This window comes from Leptodactylus fuscus, chromosome 4 (genome assembly GCF_031893055.1).
Source record: "Leptodactylus fuscus isolate aLepFus1 chromosome 4, aLepFus1.hap2, whole genome shotgun sequence".
Classification (NCBI taxonomy): Eukaryota; Metazoa; Chordata; class Amphibia; order Anura; family Leptodactylidae; genus Leptodactylus; species Leptodactylus fuscus.
In genome coordinates, this window is record NC_134268.1 from 34,476,210 (window position 1) to 34,490,998 (window position 14,789).

The following is a 14,789-nucleotide window of genomic DNA, read 5'->3' on the forward strand; positions in this document are numbered from 1 at the left end:
GTGAACGTGAAACTAAACTTACAAACATCTTTTGGTTTTCTGGCATCATTTGTGTCCCCCCTGTATTTTTTCCCCTGTTATTGGCTCCAGAAATCGTCACTGCTTCCTTGCTGAGAAGCTGAGGCTAGGGGGAACATCAAATGGTTATATCTCTGGCATTAAAAAACTTAGAACAGCGATTATGGTGTCATATGAAAAATTCTCATGTGAGATGTCTACTTTATTATTTTCATAGATCTCAGCAGTTGAACGCTCCGTAGGGATTGGCATAGTTCTATTATCAGTCCTGACTGTGTTGTCGAATTGAAGTTTCTCCAGAAATAATAAAGAATCTCACCTTTCATAGGACACCAGTAACAATGTTCTATGTTTTGTAGTGCCTGAGATATAGGTGTTTGGAATGACCCGCTCCAGCCTCAGCTTCCCTGCATTATACAAGAGCTGGTACACCAGTGAGAAGCAGGAGAAAGAGTATATTGAGGTCAGAAAGTGGACTTCAGTGCAGGAATTAATGGAAAAAAGCCAAAATCTAGTAATAATTTATATTGTAACATTTATTAAAGGGGTTTTCCCATTTCAGTGTTTCAGCAGTCTCGTTAAAGTCTGTCATCTCACTTGCTGTATTTCTCCTCCCTCCCCCACCCCGGAGAAGTCTCATAACACTTCTGCAGATCAGATAATATGCAGATACTTGTACAGAAGGGACTCAGTGTTATCTGTGTGTTTACATAGAGAGATAAGAGACTTGGCTTTATCAGCAAATTGCAATTACTTGAACAATTGTCCTGCCAGGCACTGAGTAAGTGACGTCACTTGTCCTATCTTACAGGTCCATGATTATACAACGCTGTCATGGGGGCAAATACAGTCACAAAGCAGAAATTCTAAAGCAATATATTTAGGAAAAGTCTTCAATTTACATAAGCTACCAGTACAGATAGGATCCTTGAGATGGGACAACCCCTTTAATGACACAAATGCTGCCAGAAAATCAAAAGTTGTTTGAAAGTTTAGGCACAGTAAAATATAAGATCTATAATACATGATCTTGCAAATACATCCCTAATTCCTCCTGTCCTTTAGACCTATACTGTACTTATATCGCCATCAAAATGATGGAAATGTCTAACAAATGCTTCTGTATGCGCCCCAGGAGATCATCTGTTTCCTGTTCTCAATTCAGACTTATCTCTGTCTGTAAGGCACTTGGCTTCAGCAGGAGCTCTCCCCCACAGCGCTGTAATAGGAGACCTGACAGCACCTTATAGGCAATACCATCCAATGAATCTATCTTATGGCACGATTTATGTCCAGATACCAGACAGTCTTACCCTACTTGTGAGCATTGTGCTTCAGCCGTAATTTATAGTAAATATCCTAGAGGAAGGCGGCTTCTCCTACAGCTTTGAAGCTTCGTTCTTGCTTTATTAGAAGCATATTGCAGCATAAGATTACACATCTCAGACACTACGTTTATGCTCACAGCATTGTATTACCAGTTTACAACCTGGGATGACCTTCTTAGCAAAACACAGCACACTGCCCTCTAGCCATTCATGAATGTGGCTCAGGTTGCCATATACTAGTTTACCTATTATACTACATTGGGGTATTTTTCCAAAATTATATTTAATTGTGTATTAGAATCGACTGAAAATAATATTAAGTGCCGATATTGTTGGATTCCCCAATATCAAAAGTTCCGTCCTTTACTATGAAGCTGAATAGTCAACAACAAATTTAACAGTGACATACAATAGTCGGGAGAGGACTGTTCAGAACTATCTACAAGGGCTTGGACAACCTAGAGATCACATTGAGAATTTACAGGGAAACAGTCACCATATAAAGGATGCCATACATCTTAAAGGGGTGGTGCTGATATGGACACTTATCCCTTAGCCATAGGAAAAGGGGATAAGTGCCCAATCTCTGGTGTCCTGAATGCCAGGTCTTCCAGTCATCTGTGAGACAGCGGACTGAAAGTCCCCCTAAAGCCTCCTTGTGAATGGAGCACCAGTGCACTTGCATGACTGGAGCTCAGTTCTCTTCTGTGGGGCTCCTCCTGATCACTGGAGCAATTGGATGCTTATTCCCTGTCCTGTGGATAGGGGATAAATGTCTATAATGGCACAGCTCCTTTAAATAGCACTCTGCCAATAACCATTCCCCATGTCTACTCCCATACACATATACGCTCAGGTCACATAGACTTGGATGGGTCTTCCATAGGGGGAAAACAATAAACTGCTCAAATTATTTTGCATTGGTTCCAACCTGTCTCACACTTCCATTGGCTTGTGAATCACTGAAACCAAAATTCCTTGGCTTGGCGTATAGGGGGCGTAGCATGTAAAATCAAGGAAACCCTAGGTTCACGCTCCATCGTTCTGGTCCATTGGTGGAAAAAGACCTTTATGCACGACCTTTTCCTTTGCCAATTTTCAGACAGAGACCCCGGCACAGATGTAACCTAAGCCTAAAATGTTCATTTAATCATGATTTCGATTTAGGTCGGAATCGCTCAGCCCTACCCATCCTTTTTACCTCCAACATCTGCCATTGGGGGAAAGTTAAAACACTCCCATACACATTAGATAATCGGCCGGCCCAGCCAAATACAGCAGATATGACTAACATGTATCCAGTGTATCTGACCTCTGGTGCTATGAAACAGGAGAGGATCAAACTTTCTTGGATGGAGGTTCCCCCTCCATCCCTTTTTTCAGCATGATAGTAGTTGGATTGACAAAAATGAATTTGCATAAGAGTTCATAATAGTGGTAGACTCCCATTAAGCCCTATTCTAACAGACGATGGTACCGTCCACTGGATCCAATGCCTGCTCTTATGGTTTCATCCTTCTAAGGGTTTCTTATTAGTCCATAAATTGTGTTCCCCTCAGTGGCACCTGAGACTCCCTGCAGTGTCACCAAGGCTGGGGAATCAGTGGGCCAGACCACTAATTCCTCTTCATTTTCTGCTGCCGGCATTTTCGGTGCATCACTCACGTCTCCCCGCTCTGTACCCGCCCACACTCTCCTAAGCCACAACAAGCCCCGCCTATTCCTAGCATCTCTAACACTAGCCTAGGGAGGTGGAGGCGCGCACGGCGCTCTTAAGGCATATGAATGAGAGAGAAGAGGAACGAGAAGAACGTGGAGCGGCAGCGGATCTGTGCAGGTAAGTTGAACGATTGGGATCGGAATTCTGTTCCCTATCTTTTTTAGGCTCAACTCCGATCGCTCAACTCTATTCAGAAGCAGTAAAGCTCCTCTAATTCATTAAAAGTCTAGTGATTGAATTCCTATAAAAGTAAATATGTAATCAACTATGTATCTAATTAATTACACAACATTAATAATTGTGTAACGTATTTAAAATAATTATTTTATTTTAAAGCTGGAATCGGTAACTTTTTTTCTGATTCCGACTCCAAAATTGGTCCATACCGTCCATATCAAGTTCACAATTGGTCCACATCCTTGAATTCCACATATCCCTCGCCCCCAACTCAGTTGCCCACAGTTCGCCTGTATGATCAGTTATTTCTTGCACTCCCTAAGATTCTTCTATAATCTTTATTTTTGGATTTGGATTTTTTTTCAAGTCTTGACCTCAAGCAAAGAGCAATAACACAGAGCTGATACGGCATAACACGCATTCCCTCAAAGGCTTTGAAACGTCCAAGGAGACACACTTAAGAAGATTTAGAATAAAAAAGATGTTACTCACTCTGTATCCTCAATACATATTCAGCAGACGTCCAAAGTCCTATTAACATAAAACACAGCTTAGCATACACAACTGTGTCGGAAAACGGCAAAAATATTAAAATCCACAGTAATTCAGAAGTAATATAAATGTGACTTATTATTCTAGCTATAGTGTTATTTTTAATAGGGTATAGAAATGAGAAGACTGTGATCGAAAAAAAAGATTTAAAAAGTTTAAGAAGTAAAGTTCTATAACATCATCGTATATTACAAAGTAATAAATCATAGATCGCATTAGGTCTTGTTTTTTTTTTAATAACTCTTGAATTATTTCTGCATACAAAGTTGTATTCCCATCTCTCTCATATGTTTATGGTATATCCACATGTCTTCTACCCACGTTTCAGCTGGAAAAATGAAACCTCCTTGAGTCTTGCCATGAGATCTTACCAGATACACTGTCTACCAATAAGTATTAGGACACCTGCGGTAAAATAGAAAAACAACATTTATTCCTATACAATAGTTGGTAGACCCCAGCAGATGCTTCCTTACGGATGGGATTGAGTGACACAATACTCCTGGATGCCTGGTGACACTCCTGGTGTATGTGAGCCATCGGTTGGGTGCAGTTTCTCTGGCCAGCACTCGTCGCTCTCTATCTCCCAGTTTCAGGGATCTGCCGACTCGGAGGCACATTCCGACAATCACCTTTCACCTTCCACTTCATAATCACATAGTCCAATGTCGATTTTGGGCAATTCCGTTCGCTTGCTATGTCCCTTAAAGATCGACCATTTTGACAATTACCCCTTTCTCGAAATTAGACTACTCTGCACTTCATGGTATCTTGTATATGACTAATGCCATTGCTGTTATCTATTTAACGGTGGAAGGCGTGACGTCCATCACGACCGCAGATATCTTCATTTGTATGGTGTCCAAATACTTATTGTTAGACCGTCTATATAAATCAGGACATCTTGTACTTTTTTACATAACTGTGGTCAGTTATTGGCGGCTGCCGTCACATGCTATTGACATAACACCAATGCAGGTCCATCATCAAACACTAGCGGGGTGCAGGGTCAATTAACAATGAAGTGAGTGAACAAATGAGAGATCTAAATCCCATTAATATTTGGTGTGACCTTTGCCCTTTTGGAGAAGGAGTCTTGGAAGTGATGATATGGCCCCCACAGAGCCCTGATCTGAACATCATCCAGTCTGTCTGGGATTACATGAAGAGACAGAAGGATTGGAGCAAGCCTACACCCACAGACTTGTGCTTGGTTCTACGAGATGGTGGAAACAACCTCCTTACTGAGTTCCTTCAAAAACTGTCTACAATGAATAATTAATGGAAGGCAAAGGTCACACCAAATGTTAATGGGATATAGACTTCTCCAGGAAGGCCTACAACCTTCAATAGCACTATTGACACTCTGTCAGGAACGTCCTTCACAGCAGCGCCTATCGCGCTGTACAGTGTGAGTGGGGAGGAACGCCCCCTCCCCTCCTGATAATACTCGTCTATGGGCGAGTACTCTGAGCAGTGGGAGGGGGCGTTCCTCCCCGCTCACACAGCAAAGCACTATAGGTGCTGCTGTGCAGAAGGACGTTCCTGACAGAGGGTCAGAAATGCCCTTCTGACTGTAAAGAGCTACACTACCAGCACCGATAGGGCTTTATCCAGGGCACAGATCGTGAAAGCCGACAGTGCGCTGAATTAAGCGCACTGTCATCTTTCCAGCGGTATATATCACTGCATGTGCCCAAAACCATGAAAGGTCCTCTTTAAAAATAAATCATAATGAGAAATTTAGATTTCTATTTTCTTCATTCACTTCATTTTGTTAATTGACAAAAAACTATTTTATATATAAAATTCTTCGGTTTTTAAAGCGTTCTTACTAAAGCATTTTACAGATTCAGTGGCCCCGATACCACATAATCCTGGACTGCCAGAACTCTATAACTTTGAAAAAATTGCTATTAATACATAGAAAATCTGTTTGCAATTGAGAAATTGTTGCATTTTTTGGATACATTATCCAGTCTCACAACATTTAAAAATGAATGATTTAATATATGAACATTTCCGTTTTAATATATTAAAAATTACTGGATGTAATGGCTTGCAGATGTGGTTAAATTAAGTATTACCTAGGGGCAGAAACATAGGATGAATAGTAATATTACTTTCTTTTTTTTGTTGTTTTGTTAGTTTATTTTATTTTTTTGCAGAATGAAGGGAGATGAATGCCAGATTCAAAATGCTTTCATATGGTTGCTTCCATTAAGTAATCCTTATGTCAGGACGCTGGAGAGATAGTATTCCAACCTATATACAAGTGTTATATACTTGTCAGCCATAGATATGGAAATTGTGTTTCTATGGGACTTGCAGAATAATCCCAATATATTCTGTAAAGAAGTAGCAAATATGATTTACTAGCTGGTACCCGCGACTTCGTCTGCGGTGATTGTAGCAGTGGGTATATACAGGCGTGGGTAAGGTTTTCGTACTGTGTATAAGGTATGGGATATGAAATGTAACTTTGTATCTTGTTTTTGCTGTAATTCAGAGAATATGTGAGACTTTTGTGTTGAAGTTACTTTGTATTTGAGCTGCTATATATACGGTGTTGTGAGAAACTTTACATAATGACTTTGGGACAGAAGTATTTGAAGTTAACCCTTTCCCGCCGATGGCATTTTTTGGTTTTGGTTTTTCGTTTTTGACTCCCCTCCTTCTAAACCCCATAACTTTTTTATTTCTCTGCTCCCAGAGTCATATGAGGTCTTAATTTTTCTGGGACAAATTTTTCTTCATGATGCCACCATTATTTATTTTATATACTGTACTGGGAAGCAGGGAAAAAATTCAGAATGGGGTGGATTTGAAGAAAAAATGCATTTCTGCGACTTTCTTACGGGCTTTGGTTTTACGGCGTTCACTGTGCAACCAAACTGACATGTCCCCTGTATTCTGTGTTTCGTTATGATTCCGGGGATACCAAATTTATATGGTTTTATTTACATTTTGACCCCTTTAAAAAAGCCAAAACTATGTTAAAAAAAAATTTTTGTGAAAAGACGCCATATTCTGACAGCCGTAACTTTTTTATACGTGCGTGTACAGGGATGCATAGGGCGTCTTTTTTTGCGGGACCAGGTGTACTTTGTAGTTCTACTATTTTCGGGAAATGTTATTGCTTTGATCACTTTTTATTCAAATTTTTATCAGAATCAAAACAGTGAAAAAACGGCGGTTTGGCACTTTTGACCATTTTTCCCGCTACAGCGTTTACCGAACAGGAAAAATATTTGTATAGCTTTGTAGAGCGGGCGATTTCGGACGCGGGGATACCTAACATGTATGTGGTTCACAGTTTTTAACTACTTTTATATGTGTTCTAGGGAAAGGGGGGTGATTTAAATTTTTAATCCTTTTTATTTGTTTTTATTTTTTTTTTAAACTTTTTTTTTGCATTTATTAGACCGCCTAGGGGTATCGACATGGGTAGGCGGTGTCGCGGATTGTCAGAGCGGTGGGGGTCGGCAAACATGACTGCTCCGGAGCGTTATAGAGCGCCTCCTGGAGTATCGTTAAGGTGAGGGGCAAAGTGGTAAAGTATATGTATATGTGATTGTGTGGGGTTAGGGGCGAGGCTGTAGAGGGCAATATGAATTTTGTGGCTTGCTATGGTCCAAAGTGTGTGAGATTGCAGAGATGGTGGTGTGAGTTTGGGTTTTGTGGGGGTCCTGGCACAAATGTATGTGCGCTATTGTGACGAAAAGTAGCCTATTGCGCAATCGGGTGTATTAACTATGTTTGTGGAAACTTTCAGCCAAATCGGTGGAGCGGGTTTTGCGTGATTGAGGAACAAACATCCGAACATCCAAAACTCACAAACCCACAAACTTTCACATTTATAATATTAATAGGATGATAGTGAGTTCTATTTCCTCTTCCTAGGAAGTGACATCATGTCCATTGTTCATATGGTCAAACCCATCTGCAAACCCTTTATATTGAAAATTCCCTCTACTACTATGACTTCTAGAAATCCCCTGTATTTTTGGGGGGAATCATATAGCAAGGACTAAATACACCATGAGCCCTGGACACAATATCTGTGCAGGTCCTGCTACAGTAACAGGACCTGTACACATATGATAATGTGACCTTTGTGCAGGTCCTTCTACAGTAACAGGACCTGCACACATATGATCATGTGACCTTTGTGCAGGTCCTTCTACAGTAACAGGACCTTCACACATATGATCATGTGACCTTTGTGCAGGTCCTTCTACAGTAACAGGACCTTCACACATATGATCATGTGACCTTTGTGCAGGTCCTTCTACAGTAACAGGACCTTCACACATATGATCATGTGACCTTTGTGCAGGTCCTTCTACAGTAACAGGACCTGTACATATAAGATTATGTGGCCTTTCTGGAGGTCCTTCATCAGTAACAGTTCAAGAACACATGGTCACCTGCCCTTATCTGTGCAGGTCCTACTGTAGGTCCTGCAGATCATTGCACACAGCTGTTTTGTAATAGCTTTACCCATAATTCTTGGCAAAATCCATGCTAAAACCACAATGTGTATCAAATCTTAAGTCCAGTGATCCTTTACATTGATATGTTCCAGAAACCACCAAAAATTGCAACCTACAGGGAGTCTTTGGCCTTGCTCAAGAACCCTCTGGTCCTGGGGAATTGCCCAAACCCCCAATATTAAAATCTGCTAATGTGTGGCACTGCAGCAGGGATGATGAAGCACTGTGGAGTTCTCACTGAATTCATTAGCTTCTTATTGTAATGGATTGGGGAGTCCTCTACATGTGCCGTCTGCTGTGGCTAATAGATGAAGGGTCCTAACAAGAGGACTTTCAGCTGTTAACTGAGAACTCTATAGTCGAGTATATTAAAGAGGAGGTGACAGGCAAGGTGCTGAATTCTGGCTATATCTCCCCCAAGGTTTTTAACTTATATGTGGTCCAGTGCAGGTCTTGAGTAGGCCTCAGCTCCAGGTGTGAGTCCTGGGCCAGAAAAAATATGCAGATCCTGCACTTCAATGCAGTTATATGGAGTGAAAGGGGGTGTGTGGTTCTGTCCTATAACCCTGAGTCCGGTGAGACAAACTTGTGCTTGTTTTCTTTGTATGAGTGGTAGTAAGCCACATGTATAGTTAGGTTAGACGAGCTGGATTTTCTTTTGTTTTTACCTGAAGTTAAGGCTGTATCTTGTTTTGCTCATATTGTGCCTGAAGTCAAGGTTTATTTATTTTCCTGTTTTCATTCTAAATAAACGGGTTTTCTGCATATTTTGTGTCCCTGTCTTGACTGTTTGGGTCCGCACCCCTGCTTCTACCGAATATTCTCATGATTTATACCATGAAATAGGTTTTTCTTACTTCAAAGAATGACCACTGCTTATATGTATGAAATATTATATACATTAACCTCATGTCTCTTCATAAGGCTGGAGAAAGTAAATATCACATTAACGTGACATTTTTGGGACATGCAGGAGAAGTTTATTCATAACACGTATTTCATCATGGGTTTTCGGCAGGTTATTTTGGCCTGGTCAAAATGAATATGGGACACTTTGTTCATCTATCAGTTCTTTTTTTTTTTTTTTTTTGGATTCCCACAGGCAAACCAGGGACTTCCATTCTTGTGACCGCACACTGCCCATGTAATAAAGTGCAGTTGCCCCTTTAAAAAAAGAAAAAAAAAAAGTTGTCATAAATTTGGCATACAGTGTTAATCAATACAAACCACAGCCACATGATAAACCTTGTGCATGTAGCATAAAACTTAGGCTGGTTATCCAGGGACTTAAAAATTTACTTTTGCAGCTTGCAGCTTGACCTTGGGATTCCTTCTAGTTCTCTCTCTGGGTCACATGATTGGAGCCAGCATCCATCTTCCAGATCTCTCCGCCTCCTCCCTCCTATTCTGTTTGCATAGGTGGTTAACTTTTTTATATTTCCATGTATGGAGCTGTCCACAATTGTGGATCCGCACAGTATTAAGATTAAATTGCCGTGTTGGCACGTTGTGATAATTTAGTGGGTTTTGGGTTGCAGATTGGGCCCTCAGTCTCTAAAAGGTTCACCATCACTGCCCTAGAGGACTTGAACCCTAGGGGGTCTGATCTATTGAAGGACCAGAACACGGATAAGCAGACCCAACAAAAAAAAGGGTTACACACGGACCTCATTGACTATAAAAACTGAAACCAATTTCTCCATGCAGGACTTGATCCTCTGCCGATTTTCACACGGACACTGCACAGATGTGAACGTAACCTTGGAGAAAAATCTTTAAAACTCTGCAAATGTTTTAATTACTTTTATTTGCAAAAATGTTTAACTTTGTCTACAGATTTAGATATGGTAACGTTCATAGGAAATAAAGGTGGGGATTTGAAGAAAGTGGCGCAAGCGTCCATAATAAATAATGAAGCAGTCAGGATCCCATATAATGTAGCGTTACATTTATTTTCTGCTCATTATATTCTGTGGTTTGTTTAGAAATCTGTTTTTCTGCCTTGTGTTTCCTTGCCATGATAATAGACAACGCGGCATTGTTCTCAGGATCCCAGGTCTCTATAAACAGCTTCTCCTCCTGTGCTTAGAAATCCATCTGAGGAGGAAGACAATGCAAGTCTATTGCAAACCGGCTTCTTATTTTATTGTGCATACAAGACTGTACCTGCACGTGTCGGCCTATTTCAGAATACAGTTATGTGTGGCCGACATATAGCACGGTGCAGGGTAGCGTGCACAGGAATATATTTTCTTATAGTGATCTCCAAGACAACTCCGGTATGTCTTCATTTCCAGCAAGGGCTTGAAGCAAAGGAATAGCTTTCATCAGTCATTAGTGGAAAAATGTAGAGAACGTCTTGAGAACAATGCCTCCTATTATATACCATTGGATACAGTTCTGAGACCTGGAGATTTATACAGGACTGCAGCGGTTCCATGACATTGTTATGTCTTATGTCTGTAGGTAGATACCTGTTATTATTTATAGCGAATTATTTATCATGCTTCCTTCAAGAGATCTTTACTCTTGCCCTTTGGTCCTCCCCAGCGTCTTCTGTCTTTGTAAAAAAAAAAAATTTTAATAAGCAACCAATGTCTTGGAAGGAGCCAGCTATGTTACTTTAGTGATATAGAATAAAGTATCAAGCAATTTCTTTTGCAATGTAATAATTAAAATTGACCCTTCACCCTGATCTGGAATGTCAGTGGTGCCTTGAAGACATCAAAAAAGGAATGGCCTTGTTAAAAAATGTAGAAACAGTCTTGCTATTCTATGTCATTCTTTACATACCATCGTGAAGGGGCAAAGGGCAGACATTTTTCCTTTGCAGGCATAATTCCATCCACCATAGAGACACATGAGGATCTCATTATTGCATACTGTATTTCAGCCGAGTGTTTGTTGTTTGGGGTACAGAGGAGTAACTTTGACTGTGATGTTTTTACAGAAACTTGGCTGTCATTTTACATCAGTAGTGTTTTATGCTGGGATCCCACTCTTACTGCTCTCAGGCTGTAGCTTTGTAACCTCTTGTATAATAACACTCTACAGATTATCACCCCAAAGCAATGCCCATTATCAGCCTGGGCCTTGCAGATCACGCTTTATCATCCTAGGCCTGACACATCAAGCATTATGAGCCTGTTCCCTTAAAGAACACCTGTCAACAGGTTAGAAAAGCTGAGTGACTGACTTCATCTGATCGGCGCTGTCACTCTGAGCATTTTGGTGTTTTGTTTATCCAAATCCATTCAGCCATTCCAAAGATATAAGACCTTTTAGTGTTAATGAAAATTCTTGTGGTTCTTCGGGGGCGGGGTCTCTGTGCTTTGTATCATACACTGTTACCACCCATTTGGCTAGTAGACCCAAACTTGCATCATTACTAACAGGGCTTATATCTTTGGAATAGCAGAACAGATTCGGATGAACAAAATACCGAAATACTCTGGTCCTCCAGACGCAGATCTGAGTTGAAATCGGGACATACCTCCCTCCATCCGGGACCGCGGGACACGTCACCGAAATCGTGAATGTCCCGCGGAAATCGGGACGTTTGGGAGGTATGGTATCACACACTACCAGACTGAGGCCTACGTATCACACACTACCAGCCTGAGGCCTACGTATCACACACTACCAGCCTGAGGCCTACGTATCACACACTACCAGACTGAGGTCTACGTATCACACACTACCAGACTGAGGCCTACGTATCACACACTACCAGACTGAGGCCTACGTATCACACACTACCAGAATGAGGCCTACGTATCACACACTACCAGACTGAGACCTGCGTATCACACACTACCAGACTGAGGCCTGCGTATCACACACTACCAGACTGAGGCCTGCGTACCACACCACACACTAACAGACTGAGGCCTACGTATCACACACTACCAGACTGAGGCCTGCGTATCACACCACACACTACCAGACTGAGGCCTACGTATCACACACTACCAGACTGAGGCCTACGTATCACACACTACCAGACTGAGCCCTACATATCACACACTACCAGACTGAGGCCTACGTATCACACACTACCAGTCCAGACCCCTCATAATACACATCCTAGACACCACATATTATACACTTCCAGACTGAGCCTTATGTATTACACACTACCAGGCTGGACTCTACAACATTTTTTGTTATCAGCCTGGACCTTACCCGTCACACTTTATCAGCCTGGACTATGTACATGACACTTTATTAGCCTCTGTCTCTTTCATGATATATTATTATTCGCCCTTCTACTTTGGTTAAGATCCTGGACCTTTCTCATCAGACAAGGCCATTATCATCTTCGGCCTTATATATCACACCCTTTGGCCCCTGTACAGACCTTGGACTACTCACATGGTCATATCTGTGCAGATCCTATGACACATTCCCAGCCTCCATCCTCCACATCTTGCATTGCTTCTCTGAAGTCTTCTTGCTTTCTTCCCAGTATAATATATATGTCTAGCATCCCTGTACTTTTACACTGTGTCCTCCCGGTGTAATATATTATGCATATTACTGACGTATTTCATTTGGCTCCCAGGAGTCCTACACCACATTTTGTCTATAAATCTAGTATTTGTTTCATCTTTCAGGTCTTCGTCCTAAAAGAACAATTCGCCTGGTGCTATGGACTGGAGAAGAACAAGGAGGAGTGGGGGCCAGTCAGTATTACGACAAGCACAAGGTAAGGAGACATTTCAATGTTGTAGTGAATTTTTCCCAAAATTTAATAACGCTTTGGAGGTCTTGCAATGAAAGTCTGACCATAAATTACAATTAACCCTGTGACATGATCATATGCCATAGCTGCCCTCCATGTAGTATAATATCCCACAGTGACCTTTCCACACAGTATAATGTCCCGCATTGGCCCCTCCATGCAGCATAATGTCAAACAGTTAGCTCCATACAGTATAATGTCTCACAGGTATCCCTCCACACACTATTACACTCACCGGCCACTTTATTAGGTACACCATGCTAGTAACGGGTTGGACCCCCTTTTGCTTCAGAACTGCCTCAATTCTTCGTGGCATAGATTCAACAAGGTGCTGGAAGCATTCCTCAGAGATTTTGGTCCATATTGACATGATGGCATCACACAGTTGCCGCAGATTTGTCGCCTGCACATCCATGATGCGAATCTCCCGTTCCACCACATCCCAAAGATGCTCTATTGGATTGAGATCTGGTGACTGTGGAGGCCATTGGAGTACAGTGAACTCATTGTCATATTCAAGAAACCAGTCTGAGATGATTCCAGCTTTATGACATGGTGCATTATCCTGCTGAAAGTAGCCATCAGATGTTGGGTACATTGTGGTAATAAAGGGATGGACATGGTCAGCAACAATACTCAGGTAGGCTTTGGCGTTGCAACGATGCTCAATTGGTACCAAGGGGCCCAAAGAGTGCCAAGAAAATATTCCCCACACCATGACACCACCACCACCAGCCTGAACCGTTGATACAAGGCAGGATGGATCCATGCTTTCATTTTGTTGACGCCAAATTCTGACCCTACCATCCGAATGTCGCAGCAGAAATCGAGACTCATCAGACCAGGCAACGTTTTTCCAATCTTCAATTGTCCAATTTCGATGAGCTTGTGCAAATTGTAGCCTCAGTTTCCTGTTCTTAGCTGAAAGGAGTGGCACCCGGTGTGGTCTTCTGCTGCTGTAGCCCATCTGCCTCAAAGTTCGACGTACTGTGCGTTCAGAGATGCTCTTCTGGCTACCTTGGTTGTAATGGGTGGCTATTTGAGTCACTGTTGCCTTTCTATCAGCTCGAACCAGTCTGGTCATTCTCCTCTGACCTCTGGCATCAACAACGCATTTCCGCCCACAGAACTGCCGCTCACTGGATGTTTTTTCTTTTTCGGACCATTCTCTGTAAACCCTAGAGATGGTTGTGCGTGAAAATCCCAGTAGATCAGCAGTTTCTGAAATACTCAGACCAGCCCTTCTGGCACCAACAACCATGCCACGTTCAAAGGCACTCAAATCACCTTTCTTCCCCATACTGATGCTCGGTTTGAACTGCAGGAGATTGTCTTGACCATGTCTACATGCCTAAATGCACTGAGTTGCCGCCATGTGATTGGCTGATTAGAAATTAAGTGTTAACGAGCAGTTGGACAGGTGTACCTAATAAAGTGGCCGGTGAGTGTATATCCCATATTGGCCTCCACACAGTATAATATCCCATAGAGGCCCTGCCACACATTATTATGTTCCACAGTGGCCCCTCCACACCGTCCAATGTGCCGTAATGGCAAATATATAGCATTGACCGAGCAATTTCTTGCTGTGAATTTTTGGGGTTCGCCAATTGCCACCTGCAAATTTCTATTATATGCAGAGGCCCAGGGGTGGAGAGCACCTTCTCTGGGCTCTGGCACATCTTCTTCGGCTTCTTCTGGCCTTCTGAATAACTTCAGGGATCATTGAGACCCAATCAAAGGGGAATTTAGAC

The 14,789-nt window shown here is 41.9% G+C and overlaps 1 protein-coding gene across 1 annotated transcript in view; it reads left to right on the plus strand.

Moving 5' to 3' along the window:
- Positions 1-14,789, plus strand: part of CPQ (carboxypeptidase Q) — a 327,320-nt gene that overhangs the window by 262,530 nt on the left and 50,001 nt on the right. Inside the window, exon 6 of the mRNA XM_075270330.1 lies at positions 12,908-12,999. Coding sequence (XP_075126431.1) covers positions 12,908-12,999 — 92 coding nt within the window. The remainder of the gene's footprint in view (positions 1-12,907; positions 13,000-14,789) is intronic.